This window comes from Leiobunum rupestre, chromosome 7 (assembly GCF_980474605.1).
Source record: "Leiobunum rupestre chromosome 7, qqLeiRupe1.1.hap1, whole genome shotgun sequence".
Classification (NCBI taxonomy): Eukaryota; Metazoa; Arthropoda; class Arachnida; order Opiliones; family Sclerosomatidae; genus Leiobunum; species Leiobunum rupestre.
In genome coordinates this window covers 3,832,050-3,855,905 of record NC_143390.1, presented here as the reverse complement: position 1 = coordinate 3,855,905, position 23,856 = coordinate 3,832,050, and the positions used below count along the sequence as shown (strand labels likewise).

The window sequence follows — 23,856 nt, the reverse complement described above, 5'->3', positions numbered from 1 at the left end:
TTTTATCGCGAAATATAATTGATTAAACACGTTCATTTTGGTATGGCAAACATCTGCCTCTAGTTTATCCCCAAACTTAATTTTTAAGCTCAAACAACTTTTACACCGCTCAGAGGGATATGAAAATGTCAGAAGCCTTTACAACATGCACGGTATGTATAGAATTAACAACATATTTTAATTTAATTTAAGAATGCACCTATTTGCAAAGTTTATCTGAGCATGAGGTCCACGCCATCTCTAATGTTCTGAAAAATTAAGGCAATGAAAATATCTGAATTAGATAGACTAACATTTAATGTGAAAGTACGTATTGAAAAAGTATTTTTAATTTTATTATTACAAGAAAATTTTATAGAGTGATTACTTTCACATAAAATAATTACAGAGTTTTTCAACCAGCGTGTGTGTAAAAGAATACGAATCCAATCACAGTGTAACCTCCTTTACCAAAATTGAGCTGTGTATTATATGCTTAAAGAGGACAAAATTTTAGCTGCCGCAGTTCCATATTACTCCTTCGGACCTATTTAGTACCTTTTGCGATGTTAAAGATTTATATTTGCTTTATAAAATTGCAAGTATAATCAACACGCTAGGAAATTCACTATATATTTAAGTAGATGAAAGTTATAAACCCCAAGTCTAAAATAAGCTAAAAACTATAGACTATTTTGTTCTTAAATTTATAAATAAAACATCCATTTAACGTATCATGTCAATCGACACTTTTATTTTGTTTTAGGCCTAATGGTCATTTTTAATTGATTTACTATTTCGTGTTATGAACAAAATATAACATTCCATGATGTTATAACTGAATTTTCACAAGGACTTTAAGAAATTATCTTCTGTAGTTGAAATTACACACTTTTTAATGCACACCCTTTTAAATTGTACTTTACATTTTTTCGTAAAAGATCTAACACATATGCTAAACAAATATTTGATAGTTGAAATAAGTCATATTTGATAGCTAATGAAGTCGTATTTAGGTGTGAATTTTTAATAAACATCATAAAATAATATTTTAAGTCTTAAACAGGTATACTTACATGTTTTAAAACCATTTTGGTTGTATATTTATTTCTGACTAAATTATTCCTTCAATAAGACGCAAAACCTATTTTATTCTTATTTCAACCTTATATAAGGATCATATTTTAAGAGGAGCTATAAAATATAATTTTACACACATTCATTAACGGCATAACTAGAAATTTGTCAGACAATATAAAATTTAGAGTTGAAATTTTAAACCGCCTTTCTCTACGCCACTGAAAGACATGAGGCCCATTCCAAATTACGAAGAGGGAGCTTTTGGTACAAGCGTTGAGGGGTGAGGTGACCGAAATATGTTATCTCAGATATCATATTTGTATACCGCAGCCTCAACCATTCATTATTTTAAGGTACACTAGTGATTAAATGCTTGTTTGTTTTAATTTGTTATAGCGTGATTAAATTTAACTTGAATTTCATAATGTTAATATTTATGGTACTTTTATAATTAAGGGGGTCTTTCCAGGGGCGCGTCAAAATTTATCCTCGTGAAACTGAGAATTCTAACTTATCCCAGAATGTGAAGAAATCTAATAATAATATTAATAATAATCAGCAAGGCTAATACTCAAGGCACCACCTTAAGCCCAAGTCCACCTGCGACTTTTAATGCGACAGTGGCCGGGTTACAACACTTAGGAGGGTGGTCGAAAGCCCTTAATTCCACGCGTGCCAACAGCTCCCTACACTAACTACTACCGTTAACCTCTACAAGTTTTTATGGGAAAAGGAAACCGAAAACCTTGGGGAAAACTCCTTAAACGAGTTGTGAGAGAACTTGCAAACTCAACGCAGAAGGAGTGGTTCCGAGTATTCACCCAGTGCCATAGGCTGGGATCGAACCCGACTCCGCTTGCTTGTGACTTATTTAATTATAAATTAGTAAGCCTTAAGAGGAGAATATAACTTAGTAGGCTAATAGGAAATTACGTCAGTAATGGAACTAGTCCCGGGTAATTCGCTTAACTTAGCTAATGGTGATAGCGAGGGCATTACTAATTTTAAAGGTGTCTAGTGGGACCCTAAGCTAAGATTTGATGCCAAGTAAGAAGGCTACGATTGAGAATTTCCAATAATTTATTTAAGAGATTAAATTAGAGTTCTTAAACAACACGACTATGCCCAGAGGACATAAGAGGTTAAGGGGAACGGTCAAGCTTTAACCATTTAGATAGCCCTATAACCCATTAAAAACTAAAATTTATGGCGAAAACCGCATCAAAAAATATTGAGTGGTTAATTTTTAATAAAATAAAAAAAATTCGGGAAATCGAAAAGCACGCGTCCGCCGCGACACCTGGTGAGAAGTCGGTGAGACAGAAAAACAACGTAAAAGCGCGCGCTGCTGAAGACGCAAAAAATTTGTTTTTCACGCGCGGTGCGTTCCAGTTATAAGAGACTTAAGCCTAAATTGTGCGATTTTAAAAGTTAGGATAGTTCGCAAATCGCTCATACGGGGTTAGGGGCGCTGGCGGCAGCCCCTAAGATGGCGGCGAAAATTCAAACCCAAACACTCAATATCCCGAAATCAATTTAGATTATTTGGGACCCGCCAGTTGGGCTTTTTCCCATTTAAGCGCTTTTTGCCATTTTTTTAGGATTTTCAGTTTGAAAATAAACAATCGCGATCGAAAAATATCGCTACGCCCCCTTTGGTTCTCCATTGAAAGCTTGATAGGTAGCAGCTAAAGCTAATGCTATTAGATTGTCCTCATCGTTTCTGGTAAATTTGACTTTATAAATAATGATACTTGGATTTTAATATAATTTTTGCATCGTTTTATAACATTTTAATAACATTAATTACGAAAAAATGTGCTTATAACATTTTGTTTTTACTTTAGCAGACGGAAGATCATAAATAAATCAATCGATAGGCTACCTCGTGCGCTGTCGATTTCCTAATTTTTGGCAAATAGGCTGTCCCTCGCACCGTTAGGTGTAGAAAGCAAAATTATGCGTAAGTTGACAAGGGATATCAAACCCTTGTTGTGGATGTATCGTGTCTGGCACTCGATTAAATAAGGTGTATTGCTATTCGTAGCACATAGGCAGATTAACAACTCGTTAACTACCTCCTCAAGTTCCTCCAAAGCTATTATTATTTAGCAGAATTTTCTAATTTGGTGTGCCCCCAACAGCCTTGCCCCCTCCCCCCTTAATCAGGCCCTGGGTGGAAAGTGCCATTTCGGAGACCCACACACGGACACTTGGCTCCAAATAAGTTATAATAGCTTTTATTAAATATTTATTTTATCTTTTGTTTCATATTTAGAAACCGGTTTACTTTCACCAGTCTTTCTGCCTTTTCATAACCAAGTCGGTTACGCAATTTGGTCCAAATTAATTCATAGGTAGAAAATAATATTTCCTGGTCAGCTGAACTAGCAGGACAGGTTAAAAGTGAAGAAAAGGTTACAGAAATCTACTGTTCTCTTAGAATTAGTATTTTCGATAATATATGTTCTTTAGTTCTTTAGTTCTTTAGCTTAATGAGATATGTACAGTCAATAAGCAAAAACAATATACATACAACGAAAAAGGGTAATACAATTGTAAAATAAAATAGCTTGAGAGATTATGGACACTTAGTCATAGAGTTTGCACGGGAATGCCCTTAAGATGGTCTCGCAAGGAATTCCAGTCCCGAATGGACGAGGGAAGGAATGAGTGCTTGCGGCACGCAATACGGAATCCCGGAGGCACCACAGACACCGTGCGGAGACCGCGGGGTTTACGAAACCACTGAGAGGCCACCGCGGAAAGAGGCGCAAGAGCACCTCCGTGGCGGTGAACGACAGAGTTTACCAGAACTAGGCGCCTAAAACGGCGGCGCGAAGCGAGCGTGTTCCATTTGAAATTAGTTAGAACGTTTGTCATACAAGTGTCCCACGAAAAGCCAACGCTCGCCGCGAAACGAAGAGCACGACGCTGGATAGACATAGAATGGATCCCGCTTGCCGAGTTGGGGGCCCAGACCGCCGAACAGTACTCCAGGATAGGAAGGACATAAGTTTTTATACCCAGGGTCTTAGTGGCAAAAGAGCAATGGGCTAGATGGCGCTTAACGAAGCCCAGGGCGCGAACGGCTTGGGAGGTGACCCGTGCAACGTGGGTAGCCCACTCCAGGGTGTCGGTGATGGTGACACCCAAATATTTCTGATAAGTGACAACCTTGAGCGCGACACCATCGATGCGATAGACGGGCACCACGGGTGGTTGACCGGAGCGACGAAGGCAGAGCATGGCGCATTTTGCAGTGTTCAGAGGGAGCTTCCATTGTTTGCTCCATGTAGTGATGGCGTCGAGATCCCCTTGCAGGAGTTGATAGTCATGGTACGAAAAGATCGCCCGGGATAGGGCCACATCGTCAGCGAAAATGTAGAGGGTTGAGACAACATTATCCCCAATGTCGTTGATGTAAATTATGAAGAGGAGCAGTCCAATGACCGATCCCTGAGGGACCCCGGAGGAAGCAGGGAGCCAAGCAGAAGCAGCTCCAGGGAGAACTACGCGGAACGTTCGGTCACTAAGATAGGCCGACAGCCAGTTGAGAGTTTTGCCACGGACCCCATAAGAGTGCAGCTTGGCTTTCAGAAGTTCATGCGGAACCGAGTCGAAAGCTTTCCGGAAGTCGAGGAATATAACGTCAACCCGACCCGCTGCCTCCAGACCGGCGGTCCAGTCCTCAAGGCAACAGAGAATCTGAGTCTCAGTGCTAAAACTACTGCGGAAACCATGCTGATACGGCATGAGAACATCGTGAGTAGTAAGATGTGTAGTAATCTGGGAGGCATTAACGTGCTCGTCCAGCTTGAGGACCTGGGAGAGAAGGGCTATCGGGCGATACTCAGACGGGTCAGAGGGATTACCTCCCTTCGGAACCGGGGTAACGTTAGCTGTGCTCCAGTCGGAGGGGAAGGCTCCAGCATCATACGACTGTTGGAAGAGGGCAGCCAGGGGAGCAGCGAGAGCGTCCGCACAGTTTCGCAACCGGATAGAGGGAATCCCGTCAGGGCCGGGGGCCTTGAAGGGCTTGACTGATTTAAGCAGCTTCAGAATACCCTGCCTTGAGAAATGGATGGGATCCATGGTCGGGGCCCTCCGGGGTAGGAGGGGGACCGAGTCAAGGGTATAAACGGGAAACGTTTTCCTGAATGAAGCAGCAAGCAGGTTTGCCTTGTCGCTGGCGAGACGAGTTGAAAAAACCGCTTCCGGTTTGATTTCAGGTCCGAGGCACCCAGGTCGAGATGGTGCGTGCGCGCAGCCCGAAGAGCAAACTTCACGATGGCGCGATGTTGCGAAAAATGTCGGCGATTGGCATCACTAGGGTGAAGCTTGGTGCGATTGTAGCGTCGTTTGGTCTTGCGGATCAGCCGGCGAAGCGATGGCCCAACCCAGGGAAGGTTCTGGCGAGAAGAAATGCGCTTGACGGGCACGTATGCCTTCGTGGCATCTTCAATGGCCGATCGTATAGTGCTCCAAGCTTCGTGAACCGACGATGGGAGGTGAATAGTAGAGAGACAAGCGGAGATACTCGAGAAGTCAGCGTGTTTATAGTCCATGACCGAGCGGGGGGGCACCCGGCCTGGAGGCTTAACCCCCCGGATAGGGCAGAAGAGAAAGTCATGATCGCTGATTCCAGGAAGGTGAGTGACTTCACCCACCAGGGTTGGGTTGGATACGAGAAGGAGGTCAAGGATGTTCCCACCATTGGCGTTGTCACGGGTGGGCTCCGTCACACACTGCGACAGATTGGAGGACAGCAGGGTGTGAAGGAAAGATGTATCATCCGCTGCGGGACTTGTAAGCGACGGCCAGTCGATTTTGGGAAAGTTTAAGTCGCCAACGAGAACGAGGTCAGACTCCGCAGTGGAGAGACTGGCGATAAGTTTGTTGAGGCGCTTATTGTACGGAGCTGCTCGTCAGCAGGAGGAGATCGTTGGGAGAGCTGGGCGTAAGTACTGCCAAGTGGCTGAACAGGCCCAGACGCGATTTCCGCTAAAGGAGGCGGGGGGTGGACTGGCTGCTGAGTCACGAAAGAACAGAGTTGGCGAAGCTCCTTGTTCTCAGCTTCAAGAGACTGAATCCGCTTAAACAAGGAGGCTTGATGCTTTTCCAATAGGAGGAGTTTTTTGTGGAGGCTGAATGGTAGATCTACACATTCTTTACAAGCCCAGAGGCCGTAGACGTTGGCATTCGCCCTGATTTTACAGCACAGCATGTGAATCCAGCGGTGGCAGTACGCGCAATGGAGCATCTTTCCTGCAGTATCACCTTCCCTGCCAAGCCCGCAATCAACATAGCAAAACTGCTTGGGAGGGGGAGGTGGGAGATCCGAAGGAGTAGCCTCTTTGGATGCCGGGGGGCTTACGGCGGCAGAGGGAGAAGAATCGACGGCACAGGAACGCTCGCCCAGCGGCTGAGATCGCGAGCCAAGCACATCACCATCGGTGGAAGGAGCCGCCGGGTACAAGTTTGAGAGGGAGGTTTGCGACATTCCAAAGTGATGACGTCAGCTCGGGGAAACGTCCCCCGTAGAGAGAGTATAGGAGAGATCCTAAGCCCGTGTGCACCACCGAGAAAGCGAAACCGAAGAGTTAGTTATGTCTAAACAGACGAGATGGAATAAAGTTGAAAAACTGTGTAATCATTTTCTGTGAGAGTAATCACTCCTTTGTAATCACTGTAAAATAATTTTCATGTAATAATAAAATTAAAAAGACTTTTTCAATACGTACTTTCACTTTAAATGTTAGTCTATCTAATTCATATATTTTCATTGCCTTAATTTTTCAGAACATTAGAGATGGCGTGGACCTCATGCTCAGATAAACTTTGCAAATAGGTGAATTCTTAAATTAAATTAAAATATGTGGTTAATTCTATACGTACCGTGCATGTTGTAAAGGCTTCAAACATTTTCATATCCCTCTCAGCGGTGTAAAATTTGTTTGAGCTTAAAAATTAAGTTTGGATATAAACTAGGGGCAGATGTTTGCCATACCAAAATGAACGTGTTTAGTCAATTATATTTCGCAATAAAAAGATAAACTAAATTAATGCTATTAACCGCGAAAACCCTACATATGAATTACTAAATTAGCCTATGCCATTTAAAAAATTAATTTGTTGTGACATTTGCTATTTTTTTTTTAATTTTGTTTATAAATATATATAACGGTCACTATGTTTTTGTTTTGATTGAAATTATTTAAGTTTCGTGTAAAAAAGTTTTGGTCTAATCGCATACTTAAGTTACGTTGATTATTGGTTCCAGAAAAGTAATATAATGAATTTATTTTATTTTATTTTCGCACGCATACTTATATAACACATTAAGCATTTTAAGCAACATAAAAATTTAAACAAAATAGGCCGGTTCAGCAGCTTTTTTATATGCCGATTGCCAGGCAGGAATGCTTCTTCGAACAAAATAGGCCGGTTCAGCAGCTTTTTTATATGCCGATTGCCAGGCAGGAATGCTTCTTCGAACAAAATAGGCCGGTTCAGCAGCTTTTTTATATGCCGATTGCCAGGCAGGAATGCTTCTTCGAACAAAATAGGCCGGTTCAGCAGCTTTTTCCACGTTCGCTTTCCCTTCTACAAAAGACATTCATTTAAAACGAAAACGAATAAATAATTTAGCAAACAAAAAAACGGATAACACAAGCGGGAACGACATTTAAAAAAAAAAAAGTAATTATTTGTGTAATTAGCTTTTTCAGTTAACATAAATTCGACGTTGGCTCTTAGCATTTGAATTAGCCTTTTCATTTTGTTGTGAAGTAGTAAAACATTAAACCGATTGCTATTGCACCACAGTGAGTCCGCTAAGATTTCTTGGCGGGCTTTATTCTCCAGTATCTAAAGGGACGTCGGGACGTTAATCCGGAGTGGGACCTAGTGGAATCCTTTTGCTATTATCTCTTCTAGAGGTCTTATTTAGCTGCCACTATGCCATTGCATTGTAAATTTTGGTAAATATATAAAAAGTTTATTACAATTAAAGAGTATTTTACATTAAGCCTCTTGTACATGATTTAAACATAAGCCGATAATTTGCAGGTTTCACACGCCTCTCAAGATCTAATTAAAGGACAACGCATGTGCCCGGCAAATGGTGGTTAGAAAAATGTTCGTTGAAGGGAATTCTGTAAGAGGCTGCTTTTCCCATTCATTACCCCTCTGCAAGTTTTCCGACCTCTGTTCCAATCCGGAATTATAGTGTAACCATTGTAGCACCTATAGCAGATTTAAGTTGGGACATACCGTACAATAAGAGTTTCGAGCAGAAAACTAAAGACGAGTTTTCCAAACGACATGACGGAGATCACAATTTTTAGATGTTTTCAAAGAAATTATGTTTCTTGCAATTACTAGCTTCAGCATTTAATAATAATAATCATAATAATCATAATCAGCTAGGCTTATACCCCAGGCACCACCTTAGGGCTAAGTCATCAAACGACTTTTAAAGTAAATAATTCAGATGGCCGGGTTACAATGCGTAGGAGGGTGGTGGCAAGCCCTTCATGCTACGCGAGCCAACAGCACCCTACACTAACTGCAAGAGGGACTGAATAATGAACTATTGGTATTTCACACTAAATACTATTATACCGTTAAGAGTCATGTATGACGAAACTTCCTATATTCAATCGGGAAGAAACTAACATTCTCGATCGCATTCAAAATTACTCGCCATGTAAATTTACACCGTGATAAAATTGAAACAAAGGGTTCAGAAAAAATATTCTTCAATTAAAAATTCTTAATCGATAAAGCCCATATTTTACTTAATATAATTTTTTAAACAAGCAACTAATCTGCTACTAAAATGAATTTCCACTGGTTTCCGCTAATTGCATTGTCTCTGACGACAAATTTTCGGTCGCGGCCAACCAAACCAAAACGGCTCTATATGGTCATAGCTCAGGCGAGTGTTGACTGAGTGGCGACACTGGCTGAAGCCCAGATGCATAAGTTAAAGAGGTTTTGGTAACTTCTTGTAAAAGCCAGTCCAGCCCTCTCTGGGGAAACAAGCAAATTGGAGAAAACGTTAACACTCACCAGAATCCTGAATAATTCCAATGAAAAAGACAACGGAGAGAAGACACGTAAATAAAGACGCCTTCATGTTAACGGCTTGTTTATTCCGTATTGTGAACCTTCGATTCAGCACTCAGTTTATATAGATAGTACTATATGAAGCGGAAACTGTTAAAAAATAAGGTTATCTTGATCAGCGACGCTTTTCGTGAAAGTAAATTAGTTTGCTTTACATCCTGGAAATTACAAAGGGAACCGCAATTTAATGTTTTAATTCAATAATTATTTAATGAAATAATTGTATTTGCAATAATGTGGAAAACTATCACAAACCCAATAATTTTTTCTCGACGGAAATTAATTAGCTTTTCCTCTTTGCCATTTAAAAGGAAACCATTTTAATTTTTTTAATCAAATAATTAGATTGTAAAGATACAAAGGTTGATGCGAAAACATTGTGTCAAGGGAATTTGTTTCACGGCAAAAAGATGACTGAAATTTGTTTACGCCTCGAAGGCATATTTGTTTTTTCTTAAATTTAATGGTCATATAACTATTGTTTTACATAAACGCAAAGTATTTATTTATTTATTTATTTGAACCAAATATTTGTACACCTTTTTTTCAATCTCTCTGAGGAGCAAAGTCAAAGTTAAAATAAAAATAATTATTAAAAAAAACCGGGTGTAGAAAGTCCTATGTTACAGATCGCTATTTCGGCCTCGTAATTCCTTGACAATTTAAAATAAACTCTAAATTTTTTTATTATACAGGGTGTTTCAGAGACGTCTGCCACAAATTTACAGGCGTGTTCTTTGGTTAACAAGGAGTGAAAAAGGTCCAAAAAACGTTTTGGCCGTCAAAAATCGCCCTCCTAATCGTTGAAAAACGCGCCAATGTGCAGTTTCTATTATTTCTTGGATCCAATTATTGTTTCCTTTCACTAAGCATTGGTTTCTTATCTTTTACGATAAAACAAAGCTAGTATCAAAAGTGCGTTAATAAAATGAAAGAAGTAAGCTACGTGTAGAACTACGTTTTAACAAGGTGTTTCTAAATGACTACGCCTATTAAAAAAGGAAATTATTATATTTCATTTTTTATTCTTCTAATGCCATAAGTAACTACAAATTTAACACCTTGTGATGCGTTTTGGAACGAACCTAGCTCATCTCCGTGTTTTTCCTGAATGTACACTGAATGTAGTTGACTTGTATAATTAATAGTATCATTAAATAGTCACCCACAAACGAATGTTTTTAGTCTACAGGTTTAGTCTACAACACATGTTCTAAAATATTTTTTGGACGAATACGAGGCTCAAATTTGCAATAAATTGAGGGTCCTCAATAAATAAACGAACATTTCGTATCTTAAACCTGCATGCTATGGCGTACTTCATGAATGCAGAATCTGCCTATCTGCATCTTATGTATGGACTCGCTCAGGAAAATTTATTTTTTATTTATTTATTTATTATATGAGGCTGATTATCCAAGACAAGTTGAATTTTGTCAGCGGTTTCCGGATCTGAATATCGGTGACAATTGTTGAACATCAACATTCAGTTACCATCGAAGCAAAGATGGCTACCAGAAATAGAACCACTGAATTGGCTAAGACTAAGCTGAATAAAGATATTATCAATGCGCCAGCAAGGAAATTAAGAGATGAGTTGGAGCTAATGGTGAATGATCAGACGGCGTCAATTGAAGACATCGAAGAGACGATGGAACTGCTATCATTAAAAGAGATCGATGTCAATTTTTACAAAACCAAGTATCTCAAGTTACGTGGTTGTGTTTTAATGATGACGCATATCGAAATTATTTTTTTTTTTTGACATTTCGTATTCTATCGATCTAATTGAGAGATTTGTAAAAAACTCGAATGCAATTGTTATATTTGGATATATATTTGTCAGCGAGTGTTCCAATATGGTATTTAATAAATCTAAAGATTTTGCGATTTCAAGATTGTCCATTAAAGAACTAAATTGATATTTAAAACTTTCAATTTCTGCTGATATTTCTATTAGATCTATGTCACCTGGATATTTTTCGCCTAATTTGACTACTCGTTTATTTAAATCTTCAACTGGAAAAGTACAGTCCCGATCAAAAGTTTCAGGCCGTTTTCTCTCGGCAGCCATTTTGTTTCTATTTTAGATGGAGAGCCGAATGAGGACTTCTATGAAAGAAAACCCTCACGAAAATAATATAGGATAAAATTAATGCCCTACCGTAATTAGGGCACGAGCAAAGTCGGAAATAGCCAAACCCCTCCAAAATGACGTCATAGAAAACTAAATAAAATATCTCGTGCCTACACTTCTTCGAAGCGTTAGAATATTCGGAAACCAAATCTGGTTTCTTATTTCAAATCGGATTTGTGGTTGTAAAGTTATTGAAGAAATAGTAATGACGGAAAACATGAAAATTAACCCTAATTTATTTTTTAAGTGAAACAAAGCAAGCGTGAAAGTAGTATTTAAAATAATATCGCTCGAGATATTTTATGCTTCACGATATTTTATGAAAACAATAGGAGTTACCAGTCCAGTTTTTCTTTTAATCAAAAGGTTTAATAGCGTAGAGTAGCATATATTAATATGAAAGAGCTCTACTTGGTCGTTATGGAGATATGACGCGAAATTACGTAACCAACTTGTAGGTTTTATCGGTTTTTCCCTAATGAATAATTAACAAATAATAATTACCTAATTATTAATTAATTTATGAATAATTAATTAGTTAGTTTCACAATATTTGCATTATTCAAGTTTTAATTTGATCAATTTTCGTCAGATTAATTAATACTTAAATATGTTTACAGTTAATTTATAATTAAGTAGTTAATTTCACATTTTTTCGTTATAGGTGGTTCTACAAAAGATTTTCGCTATTCGCCACCGAAAACTACAGCTGCGCCACCTAGTCACACTGCCTTGAACTATATTTGGGTGATACGGGTAATGGCGTTATGCGAAAATGCGCGTTTTATAACATCAATTAAAACATTTTACTAACGATTTTAGCATATTTTTTAAAGCGTGTTCGAATGTTTTGTATTAACAAAGGTGTATATACGACATTTATTTAATTTTGAACTGTCAATAGGTATTGAATTCGTAAATATAAGTATAAATATTCGAGTTATAACACTATGAGTAGGCCTTGGAGAATTCATACACGGGATCAGTTTGAAAGTTTTAAAGGTATGTAGGAAATTTATTATTATCTTCACATTAGAACAAGCCCAGATTGTTCTAATTTCATAGACTAGTAGCTTCAGCATTTTGTATAATGTATAATGTATAATGTATTTTAAATAATTTTATTTGGTATATTAGTGAATCGCTCCATGCTTGAAATTTTTAAGTATATTGGAGAGTAGTCTACTCTGGATCCATAGAATAAGGTGTGCGGATGCTTAAAACAAAAGTTAAAATTTGAAGTTGGTGATGGAAAACACAACATTTAAAGTGTCCATTGTTCATGCAATAGTGGGTAAATATATTTTTTATTAAAACCCAATTCTTTAATGTAACCTGTTTTACTTATTATTCTAGAAATTCCGGCTTTTGCAAACATGCAGTAAATTGCTGGTCTATCCCAACTTTCTGACTTTAGAAGTGGGGTAAAATGAAGGAAAAGAACTAACTGTGCCTTCGGTATTGTACGGTAACATAGAGAAATAATAGAGGAGACGTTAAGAGGGGGATTTTTGCTAAGGGAGCGCTATGCCATTACTTGGGGGGGGGGGGGGGGCGATGAAAAAGGGGGTAGCAGCCCGGGTGTTTTCTGGAGTAGAGGTTCGGAATTTTCAGTATTTGGCGCCCTCTTTCGAGCGAGGTTTTTCCCAATTGCGCAATATCAACGCAATATTTTCAAAATCTCAAATGTAGCGCTTTTTACACGTGGTTCACCCCGCGCGGTTCGCAATTATGGATCATAGTTACTGCAAATCGAGCAAATTTAAAAAGTCATCGAAGGCACAACAGAGGAAAATTGATACAGGTATTCTTATAAAAACATTTAAACCGGCAAATTTGATATTTACATTATAAATATATTTTAAGGAATTGGGTTCAATAAGCAGTTTTTAACAAAAAACATGAAAATCATTTTATCAAATGCATGTGAAATGCAAAAAGTTACTCATGTTGGGAGAACAATTTCTTTCATTGTAAGTATATGGAAATATTTATAAATTTAACAAATAGCAGCACTAATTGTTCATTATTTTTAAAAAGAATGCAATCAATGAAATTAAGAAACAGAAAATTGAAAATTTGAGCGATGAAGCTTTGGATTACCTTTCTATATTTGCCGAGAGCAACACTGGTCTTTTGGACAAACCTAGATTTTCTTTTAATTGTCATGCTTTATTAACAAACCCAAATTTTCAAGAAGAACTAAGAGCTTCATTTATTATAATGTACCCTTTCAAGAATCTATCGAAACAAGACCAAGCCCATTTAGTTGCAATATTTTCAAATCGACTATTTAATGAAATAAACCAGATATATTTGGACACCGAAGCTAGCAACGCTCCACCAACCATTCCAATCAAAGAGTTCATCAAATTAAGTGCAGCTGAAATACACCAAAAGGATTTAAAAACTTTACACCACATTGCTGGCTATACCATGAGTCAAATAATTGGACTTTACGAGTGCCCTGCATTCTGGAAAAACTGTTTGATAAGAAAGAGCGAGGCAACAGAAGAATACCATCAGTGGAGTATAATGCAAGATAGAGGCGGTCTTTTATATTTGAATAAATTCGCGTTTGAGATGTTTAAAAAAATGTGTGATATAATAGCTCCTTTCGTTAAACCCAGTGAACCATTTAAAGACAATTCTAATAGGAAGAAAACAGTAATTGACATTCTAGATAAAGATATATTTATTACCCAAACTTGGGATAAGCTGTGGGGTGACAATGCAAATTCAGTTAATGCCAAATCAAAATGCTTTAACATATTGATCAACTGTCACATGAAGGGGTTGACCAGAAAGGTCAAGAATATTTTCCAAACCTTAAAAAGAGACTGTTTAAACAGTAGTGGTATAAGAAAAGAGCTGAAAGTAATAACACAAAAATGTAAAAAAGGCGTTTCAGTTTTCAAAGCTACCCAAATTTAATAAGTTAATGACAAGATGCATCAAGAGCTTCTTTTCGTCTTGCGGCCCTCTTCTTCTTAGTTAAAGAACAATTTCCAGTTGTAACTTTTGGCAATAGTGATTTCATGAGTTTTAATCTTTTGGCTCCTTGACCATATTGGTCCACAGTTGGATTTTCTCCCGCACCACAAGACGCACGCTGCTTGCTAAAGTAATTTTCTACTAAGTCTTGGTTGATTCTAGCTGTTAGTACAAAAGGAGCTCCTTTAGCAAGAAGAAATTTAACGATTCCAATGGTAGAAAAAACTGTACATATACAAATTTATATAAATAAAATTTTTTGAAAAGTAAATTAGTCATTTACAAACCAGTGATTCGTAGTCCTTCAATTGTTTCTTTACTAAGTAACATTTTTGACTTATCAAAATCTTCCTCTACATCTAGCTGTTCTACTTCTTCTTCCCAAGTATCCAAATAGCCGAGAAATTCCTCTTCAAGCCACTAAAATGTAAAAATGTTAAAGTTTCAATTACTAATAAATTACATGTAAAGTGTTACTTTAAAACGCCAATCATCTGGACTTGTGTAAGGTGCCAAGGCTGGTTTCCTTTTGTGAATGCAATTTGAAAGATTGGATACATTTAGCATGTCAAAAAATGTGTCGAACAACTGAATAAACTTTATAGTCTCCGAGGCCTCATCTCCAACAAGTTCTTTCATGGCATTAGCAACAGAACTACTCAGTACTTGCGTGGCAAGCCTAACTTTCATACAACTAAAAGCATTGGGGTACACGTGATTGTACGTTAGTTTAGGGGCAAGTCTCAGAATGGAAGAGGAATCTTTTTCATATGTGTTTACAACATGTTTCCAAAGAATGGATTTCCCATTTTTTTTCAACAAGCGAATTGGTCTATAAATACCATCTTTATGTTTTTTCAGTTTGCCACTGTTCGCAAACCCATTTTTTGCAGTTTTCAGGTTATGGCAGACATCCGAAACAAAAAAAAAGTGGTTCTTTGTTGTTAAAGGGATTAATACATTTGTAGCCAACTTTACAATTATTTATCTTCTGGTTCATCTCTGTACAAATCTTGATTAACTTCTGGTTAGAAGTTGCCTTGTCGCAAACTAATGACAGAATCCTGAAACCGGCAGCTTGGAGATTTTCAATTGCTTCCCAAACTAACGAATACAAATCATCGGCAGTCAAATTACCACATGGGAAATATGAATAAGCATATTTGAAGTTCGTTGTTAATCCTCTAACCATCATTTGTAATACATGAGAGGCTAGGGGTACATTTGAGCTAGTTTCTTCTTTCATGCCTTTTATTCTCGCTTCTGCTTCTGTGACTTTATTCCGATTGTTGTTTAAGTTGATAGCTCCAATTAATTCACCTGAGTTACTGTTAAATACAAGATCTTGTTTGACCTGGATTTCATCAATTATCAAGGAGAAATATTTCTGATGATCTTCTAGTTGTTCGATGTTAATTTTATTTCTCATTTCAATAAGAGTTAAGTCATTGAAGCCGCTTTTAGTGGTTAGGTCTACAGAATAGTTGAAAAGTGTTCTCTTTGACGGAAGTGTGAAAGCTTGTCTCATGCTTTCATATGCGGAAGGAGACTTGGCTTTGATTGAAAGGCACCATTGAATTATGGCAGGATGATATTGCTTTGGGCGAGATTTTTTAGACAATATTAATTTTAATTGCTCTCGCAGCAACAACTTCTGAAAAATAGATTTGCTTTCAAATGGATTTTTAAGGATTATGTCTTCAAACTCCCTACTTTCTTGTTGAGACATAAATATTCCTTCATTTTTAAAACTTCTTTTAATTTTGGCTTCCAAAACCTTTATTCTATTTTTTAATGCCATATTTTTCTTATAAAGACTCATGACTTTTTCTCTAACTTGACCATTTGTCATGTAGCGCAAATTCATGTTTCTTTTAACCATGTTATCAGCCTTTTCTCTTCTTTTTCGGTTCTGTAAAACCTTTTTAGTTATTTGGCAAGAAGTGCAAACTATAGCTTTTCGGACCATAATGATTTGATCACATTTTTCAGATCTGAGAGAATTACTCAGATTACAAATTTTTATAGATTTTAAATATTGACCCTTAAAATTGTCACGCAATTCACCTTGAATTCCTTGACAACTTTTCCAGTTATTAAGATTGTTAAATAATTGTAGCAAATCTTCAAAACACAAAATTACGCCATTGTCTGTTTTAGATGTGGCGAAAAACGCATGATTTTTTCTGATAATGTCATTGCAGAAAAAAACATTAACTTCTAAAATTAAGGATAATTCTACTTTAACTAATCCATTATCTGAAGTTCTTTTAAAAATCAGCTTCTTAATAAGTCTAGTAGAATTTTCTGACAAATGTGACAAATCTTGCAATATCTCCATGCACCAATTAAAATCATCCAAGTTATTAGCTTGATAATATAAAAAATCTTTAGCAATTTTTCTAACAACCTCATCAGGTAATTTGATAATAGATATATTTCTATCATACGTATCAGAACCAATTGGTAATATTTCATTTATATCTCCAAGGTAATCTTTTTCCGGTGTTAAACTTGTGCCAGGCTGCTTTTCTAGAGCTTGAATATGTTTTGGGCTTGGTTCCAGTAAATTTTCAAATACAACTTTATGGGAGTCATCTTCAGTAGATTGAATTTCAATATCGGGAAGCTTGTCACATTCCTCTGTTGCAATGTCAGATATAGTAGGTTTGGAATGGCAATGATCTAAAGCTTGTGGAGTCTATTGAAAATACAACTAATTAAAATTAAATCTTGAAAGCCAATCATGTAAAATAATACCTCATTTTCCGTGAATGGACCTCGGATTTCTTCTAATGCTTTCTCAGCTACAGTAGTTCTGAAATAGCTATGATCTAAATCTCGTGATGTCTATTTGAGGAACAATAATTAAAATTCAACGCTTTTATTCAATGAAGGCAAATTATGTAAAACAATACCTTATATTCTTTCACCGGATCTGGAAATTCTTTTGTGGGGCCTTTACCACCAATGAAATGAATATTGCAGACATAGTGATGTGATTTAACATTTACTGTTTGAATATCAGTACGGTTAATAGCATCAAGCCATTTTAGACATTTTTCAATGTTTAGTGTTGGTTTTGGAACAGGGTAAAAGGTTATATTCACTGATTTCTTCGAATTTTCACGGTTCTTACACGACCGAAACAAACAGTATTTTTTCCCCATTACAAATTATTACTTTTAAAATAATTCAATAAATAAGTATTAATTAACTACTTGTTACTAATAACAAATGCTAGTCACTCCTTACTAATACTTGAAAGTGTTAGCCTTGGCCATAAAGAAGCGTTTGAAATAACTCTTTTCACTATTTTTATTCAGAGAGGGCGCCAGCTGGCCAACGTTTTGTAAAAAGACCCGGGTTCTTTCCCCTTTTTTGTCAGCCCCCACTCTCCTGCTAGCCTCTACTGGCATAACAGCAGTTACGCCAAAAAGGTTTACTTAACCACTCCTCTATTATTTCTCTATGACGGTAATAAAATGGTTAGAGTTGCGAGGGTTAAATTTGGCTGGCTCAAAAAGGTATGTACTCTTATTTGGTCACTTAGTTAGTCTCAAAAATTTATTTCTAGCTTTTAGTCGGAATGAAATATTTGTGGAGAGTCCATTTGTAGCGAAGATAATATCAATTGAAGAGGCAGTGGCACAAAATAACTAAGTTGGAAAGGAAGGAATCTACTGGCTAACGACTGTAGAGGCTACTATGGAAAAATTCAGCTAGGCCTTTTCATTTTTTTGTCTATTCTCTCAAGGGCTATTTTTAATTGATATTAAGAGAGACTGACAATATTTGAAGAAAAACGTTGTCCAAATATATAATTTTAGATTTTAGATTTTAGTTAAAGAAAAGTTATAATTAAATTGTTAAATTAGTTCCTATTTTAAATTTTGGCCAATTAGTATTTGTAGATAACAAATGAACTGAACTATTTATGTTATGAATTTTCTACTCAAAGCCATGTTAACTAAAAAGGCAAAAACAAATGTATTATAGAATTAATTCAAAGTTAAAAGCAATTAAATTCATTGAAGAAACCACTATATTGGGATCTGCGGCAATAGCTCGAAATGTTATTAATCAACTGGAAAACTCATACCGAACCATCAGGGTGGCAAAGATAGGAAAATTGGGGTCCAATACAAAATAGAAAAATATGCCCTTTTAACACATAATTTTGTGGGCCTCAATGTAATATTTTCCAGCGATAATGACAATCGAACGGCTTGACCTAAAATTAATTTAATTCATTAGCATTTCCTTATTTTGCAGTATATAATAAAACAGATCACCTTTAAAACGATTCACAAAACGTAGGGTCCTCTCTTTTTATTTAGTTACATTGGATTTGTAATAAGTCTACATGGTAAATTATTGCTTGGAATGGCACTGCATTTCATGCGTCTCTTGAATTCTCTTCATCTAAATGACAGTTCTTATGATATATATTTAATAATATTAACTTTAAAATCAGTAATAACAAGTAAAATTTGTGTCTCACCATTTCTTTCTAAAAAGTCTTTATCTTTAAAATGGGCGCTGCAAATCTGTGCCCACTAACTAGGCATCTTCCCTGATTTTATATTAGTTAACCACACATTAAAAAGATCTTTGCATTTCGGAAAATTGTGAAACGATAACTCCAACGTTCTTTTCTCACCATTTACTTGAATTGTAATATTTTTAAAGGCAGTATTACTACAAAAAGGCAATTTATGCCACCTCTGCGCCTACAATCCGCCATATTAATCGTTTGTTTTGATCAACAAAGTACGCTGCGGGGGTAGCGACTGTGGCGCCGCCTATACCCGTTTCGCTAGCGAATAGAGGCTCATGGGAATTCAGTAAGTTTGAGCAAGGCATCGTCTGCTAAGATCCGGCTGCTGATACTAAGGCCCGCGTATAGACTATTTTACTTTTAAATATTAACAGCGTTACGATTAGATAAATAAAGGCTAGGGTAGTATTAAAAATATCTTTTTATGTGTTATGTATATTATAACGTAAATTCTTAATTTTAAACTAATAGAGCTAGTCTAAGGTTTCTACAAGTTCATATATGGATTTAACACAAGAAAGGTTAGTGTTCCTTATAATGCTAAACTTGTTATTTGCTTTAATTTCTTAAATGGATATTAACTTTGTTTTTTTTAATGTTTCAGAGATGATCTTACTATGGATGACAATATATTACCTGAAGAGATGAGGTTAGTATTTATCTATGGATATAAGAAATATTCAAAAATTGTTAATTGTTGTTCATTATTGAAATTTTGTTTTTAAGAAAACTGAGCCCTGTTAAAATATCAACGAATATTATCTTGCCAAAGTTCCTTCTTCCCCAAGGCCATTGGACAAAGCAAATGCGTAGTTTTCCGGAGCAGTTTTGTGAGGAAAGCATTAGATCTCACTTCACACGACAAAAGGCCACAACACATTTTCATAACGGATATCCAATGTTTAAAAGTGGTAAAATATTCTGTATATTACTGAGTACTGGCGAAAGTGATTCAAGCGTGGCTCCTAAATCAGTTTATTTGAAATGCAAAGTGCAAGCTTCTTTCACATTGGCCAGGAAATATGAAACAGCGGCCAAGATAAGTGCGTCAACGGGCTTAGTGGAGGCTGGAATGTGCAATTGTAAGGCAGGTGCTGGTGGTGTCTGCATTCATGTTTCGGCCCTTTTATGGTATATGCTAGATTGCTTTAGAGATAATAAAAAATTTATACCCGATGATCAGGCATGCACTAAAAAACAAAAGCCTGGGGAGTTCCTAACGCCAAAGGTGCTCTAGTCACAAAACATTTTAAAAATATTAACTTTGTACGTCACAAGCCAAACAAGTGTAGTAATACTTTAATTAACAAAGCAAATAAGTTGAAAAATTACTCTGCTATTAAAAATTTTCAATCACCTGAAGATAATCAAGGCATGGAACTTCGAATTCAAAATCTAGTCCAAAAGTTCAAACAAAGTTCTAAAAGAAGTTTATTTAGTGCCATATTAGAAGAAACCAATTTTTCACCAGTACAAATCCAGCATGAAGAATTACCATTGATATCAGCCACGTTCGATGTACCTGAAATAGTAAACAGAATCTCTCTACCTCTCAAGATATTTGACATTCGGCAGTGTAACGTTACAGTTTTGCAAGTTATTGAAAATGGCATGAGAGCTACACCACCACATTTAAAAATAACTTTGGATGACGCCCATACGCTTGAGATCCAAACAAGAGCCCAGTCCAACTGTGATATGTGGAAGAATGAAAGACTGGAGCGAATAACAGCTTCCAAATTCGGGGTCATATGCAAAAGGAAAAAAGAAGTAACCCCAGAATTTGTGAAATTGATTATGAATAGCCCAGATTTGTCGAGAAACAAATTTGTACAAGAAGGTATTGACAATGAAGAGGCTGTTACTAAGAAGTATGAAGAGAGATGGCCAAATGTCAAAACTTTCAATGTAGGCCTCTGCATTAATCCTTCCCTGCCCATGTTAGGAGCTTCGCCTGATAGGCTTGTATTTAACGAGACAACTGGGAAATACATACTGTTGGAAATAAAAACTTTATCAAAATGCAAACTAAACGGGACATCGATTGCTGAAGCTATTGCCAAAAAAGACCCTACAGTTTCATTTCTAAAAAGAGACGAAAATGGAGACTTGCGCTGTGATAAAAAACATAAATTTTGGTTCCAAATACAAGGGCAACTCGGTATCACAGGAGTAAAACTTTGTGATCTAGTTGTGGATTGTGGAGATAATTTCCCATTTTGTGAGAGGATACCATTTGATAGTGATTTTTTTCAAAACCAAATGCTTCCCAAATTACTTAATTTCTATTCGGAAAATGTTGTTAACTTTTTAAAACCAAAAATTTGCCCGATTCCTAACGAAGTGCAAAAGCTCAATGAAGATACACCAAATATGTATGTAACTCAATAAAGGTTCCTATTTTTTGAGAGACTATTTAGCAAGGTCATTGAATATTAGACAGTTTCAGCAAACCTATTTCTACGCCTAGAAATGGGTTTGCTGAAACTGTCTATTATATTCAAGTTAGCCTACTTGGGTCAGCTAGTATTTGTACCTCATGGAAGTATTTTTTACACTATTTTTAATAAAATGGATGGATTAATTGCTTAAAAAATAGTTTTAATCTTTATCTTATTTATAAGCCTGTACTTTTTTCATTGGCCACGTTTAGCAGAGGTTCATTACAAAAATTTGTTAAATACGCACAAATTTTCCAAACCTTCTGGAGCTGCGCACTCATACTATTTGGAAATACTGTATTAAGCAAGTGGTATTTCTTAACGCTTCGTATGACACGTTCCACGTGTATTCTCACACTAGCAATGTCTCTAGTTTTGTTCTCTTCTTCCAGTGACAGCTGGGTTTTCTTTCCTAAGAAGGGTGGGATATTTAACCCGATATTTTTGTTTTTTAGCAATGGCTCTATTGTAAAACCTCGATCGGCCATTACTGAGTCACCCGATTCTAATAAGTCAACTATCTTGCTTTGAGCAGTCACTTCCAAATCTGACATTCGACCTGGTACAAGATCAGATACAAACGTAACAAATCCATTTGGAGCTATGCCAATGAGACCCTTCGCTGTACTGTGATGCTTATAAGATGATCAAGTGTCATTTTGGGTTGTATAATCATGTGGAGTTTGTATGAACAGCTCCGTCGCGTCGATTATTACGCGCGTGGTGGGGTATAATTTTTTTAATTCTTCTGGCATATCACTGTCTACAACTTTCCTTGAAGGCCAAATGTTCAGTTACGACAACCTTTTATGCAGTAAATCGAACCAAGTTATGCATAATTTTGAGACGGTGGATACTGAAATTCCAAAGCGGTATGCTAAGTCTTCTTCAAATAATCCGACCTTTAGACGACAAAGCACCAAAACGAGCTGATCTTGATATTCCAATGCCAATGGTCTTCCAGTACTTCCGGAGCTCTTTCGTTCAGTTTGCCTTTCATAACCTCCATTGCTGCGATAATAACATAGACTAGGTAAATCTGTTTCGATATACTCAAAGAAAACCTTGAACTCTTCCTCAGAGCTAAAGCCAGTATAAAATTGCAGCATTTTAGAGTTGGTAATACTTTTAAAGGAAAATTTATTGTCTTTCTCCAACAAACGTATACGTTCCTTTAAGGATTGATTTTCAGTTTCAATTGAAGACTTAAGGCTTGATATTTCAGCATTGACACAAGAAAGACGTGTATTGGTTTGTGACAGTTCAGCTACCTTTTTTTCTAGTTCTTTATTTTCATTCTTCAGAACTACATTATCTTCTTTGAGTTTTCTCATATCGTTTAACATGATAGCCAGCATCTCGATAGTTTTCTGTTGGTTTGAAATAGTATTCGCAAGAACATCATAATCTTTGATCAAGCTATAACTGTGATCTAATTCATAAAGAAACAAATAATAATTAAGTAAAAATTTAATTCTTAAAATATTCAATTTTGATTACCATTTTCATCGTGATTTGGTGTCATTTTTAAATGAGCATTCCACGAATGAATTTTGTTACCAATGGTGTTATTTTGAGATGTTCCTACACTTTTTAGTTCATTATGAATAACCACATAATTGGACACTTCACAGAAAGATTCATTTCCTACTGCAGATTCAGACTCAGTGACTTCATGGTAAAAATAACAAGGTACGTTTTGTCCGTACTTTCTCCGGCCATCTGCGCTGAAATAGAATCCACAAACTACTTGATATTTGGAACCAAAAACTCTGCGTACAGTGGTTGTCCCTGGTCTCTTCTTAGATTGAGTAGAGGAATCTTTATAGTTGTCATTTATGACCGTGACCCATTTCTCTCTAAGACTTTCATCTTTTGGAAATCTGCTAAATGTTGTATTTACATTCTTATATGATGACTTTGTACATCCAGGCACGCAACATTTCTGGCCACCCCACTTTTTGTTACTTGACATATTGGCTAACCTAATCTAATTACAAAATTATAATATTAGAATTTTATTAAAATGAAAATGAATACTATGATTTTACTTATAGCATAAATCACAATGAAAGGACTGAATCTTCTTCTCCAAGTTGATGTTTCTAAAAATAGGAAACTTAAATAAGTACATGGTTTCTAAATATTAGTCTGGTTTTAGTTATTTTTTATTTACTAACCTTCAAAGATATAAAATACTCAGCAAAAATAAATAATCTTCTATAGCAGTTAGAACTTTCACTTTACTGTTAAACTAAACGACAAGTAAGCCTTGTCTTAAATAGCGGACGACACTAAAGAGCATCTCTAAATTATCGGCCAACTTCGAGATTTCATTTTGACCGTAGTGACGCAAATTTACTGAAAACACGTGACCCCCGATCTTTTGTAAAAACACTTATTCAAGCTTAGATTTTATCATTTTCTTTGTTTTTTTAAGCTAGTTTAGTTATAAGACCTTTTTAAATCTTGAATCTGGCACCATCTAAGAAAGTTATACGAGTCTTAGTATAGTCTAACATTTACATAAG

General features: G+C 36.4%; 1 protein-coding gene and 3 long non-coding RNA genes across 4 annotated transcripts; 1 reads left to right on the top strand and 3 right to left on the bottom strand.

Moving 5' to 3' along the window:
* The first annotated feature begins 12,280 nt into the window (after nt 1-12,280).
* On the top strand, nt 12,281-12,792 carry LOC149933927 (uncharacterized). Its single transcript, XR_016482245.1, has 3 exons — nt 12,281-12,331; nt 12,467-12,623; nt 12,686-12,792. It is a non-coding gene; the product is annotated as an uncharacterized LOC149933927 (long non-coding RNA).
* Nucleotides 12,793-16,813: 4,021 nt separating this feature from the next.
* On the bottom strand, nt 16,814-17,493 carry LOC149933926 (uncharacterized). Its single transcript, XM_090153362.1, has 3 exons — nt 17,242-17,493; nt 17,084-17,173; nt 16,814-16,966 (listed from the first exon to the last, which is right to left on the bottom strand). The coding sequence occupies exons 1-3, from the start codon at nt 17,491-17,493 to the stop codon at nt 16,856-16,858; spliced, it is 453 nt and encodes a 150-aa protein (XP_090009488.1). The 3' UTR covers nt 16,814-16,855.
* A 1,013-nt stretch (nt 17,494-18,506) lies between these two features.
* On the bottom strand, nt 18,507-19,062 carry LOC149933925 (uncharacterized). Its single transcript, XR_016482246.1, has 3 exons — nt 18,828-19,062; nt 18,619-18,748; nt 18,507-18,557 (listed from the first exon to the last, which is right to left on the bottom strand). It is a non-coding gene; the product is annotated as an uncharacterized LOC149933925 (long non-coding RNA).
* Nucleotides 19,063-23,242: 4,180 nt separating this feature from the next.
* On the bottom strand, nt 23,243-23,539 carry LOC149933924 (uncharacterized). The gene is made up of 3 exons (XR_016472218.1): nt 23,506-23,539; nt 23,377-23,430; nt 23,243-23,315 (listed from the first exon to the last, which is right to left on the bottom strand). It is a non-coding gene; the product is annotated as an uncharacterized LOC149933924 (long non-coding RNA).
* Between the last annotated feature and the right edge of the window lie 317 nt (nt 23,540-23,856).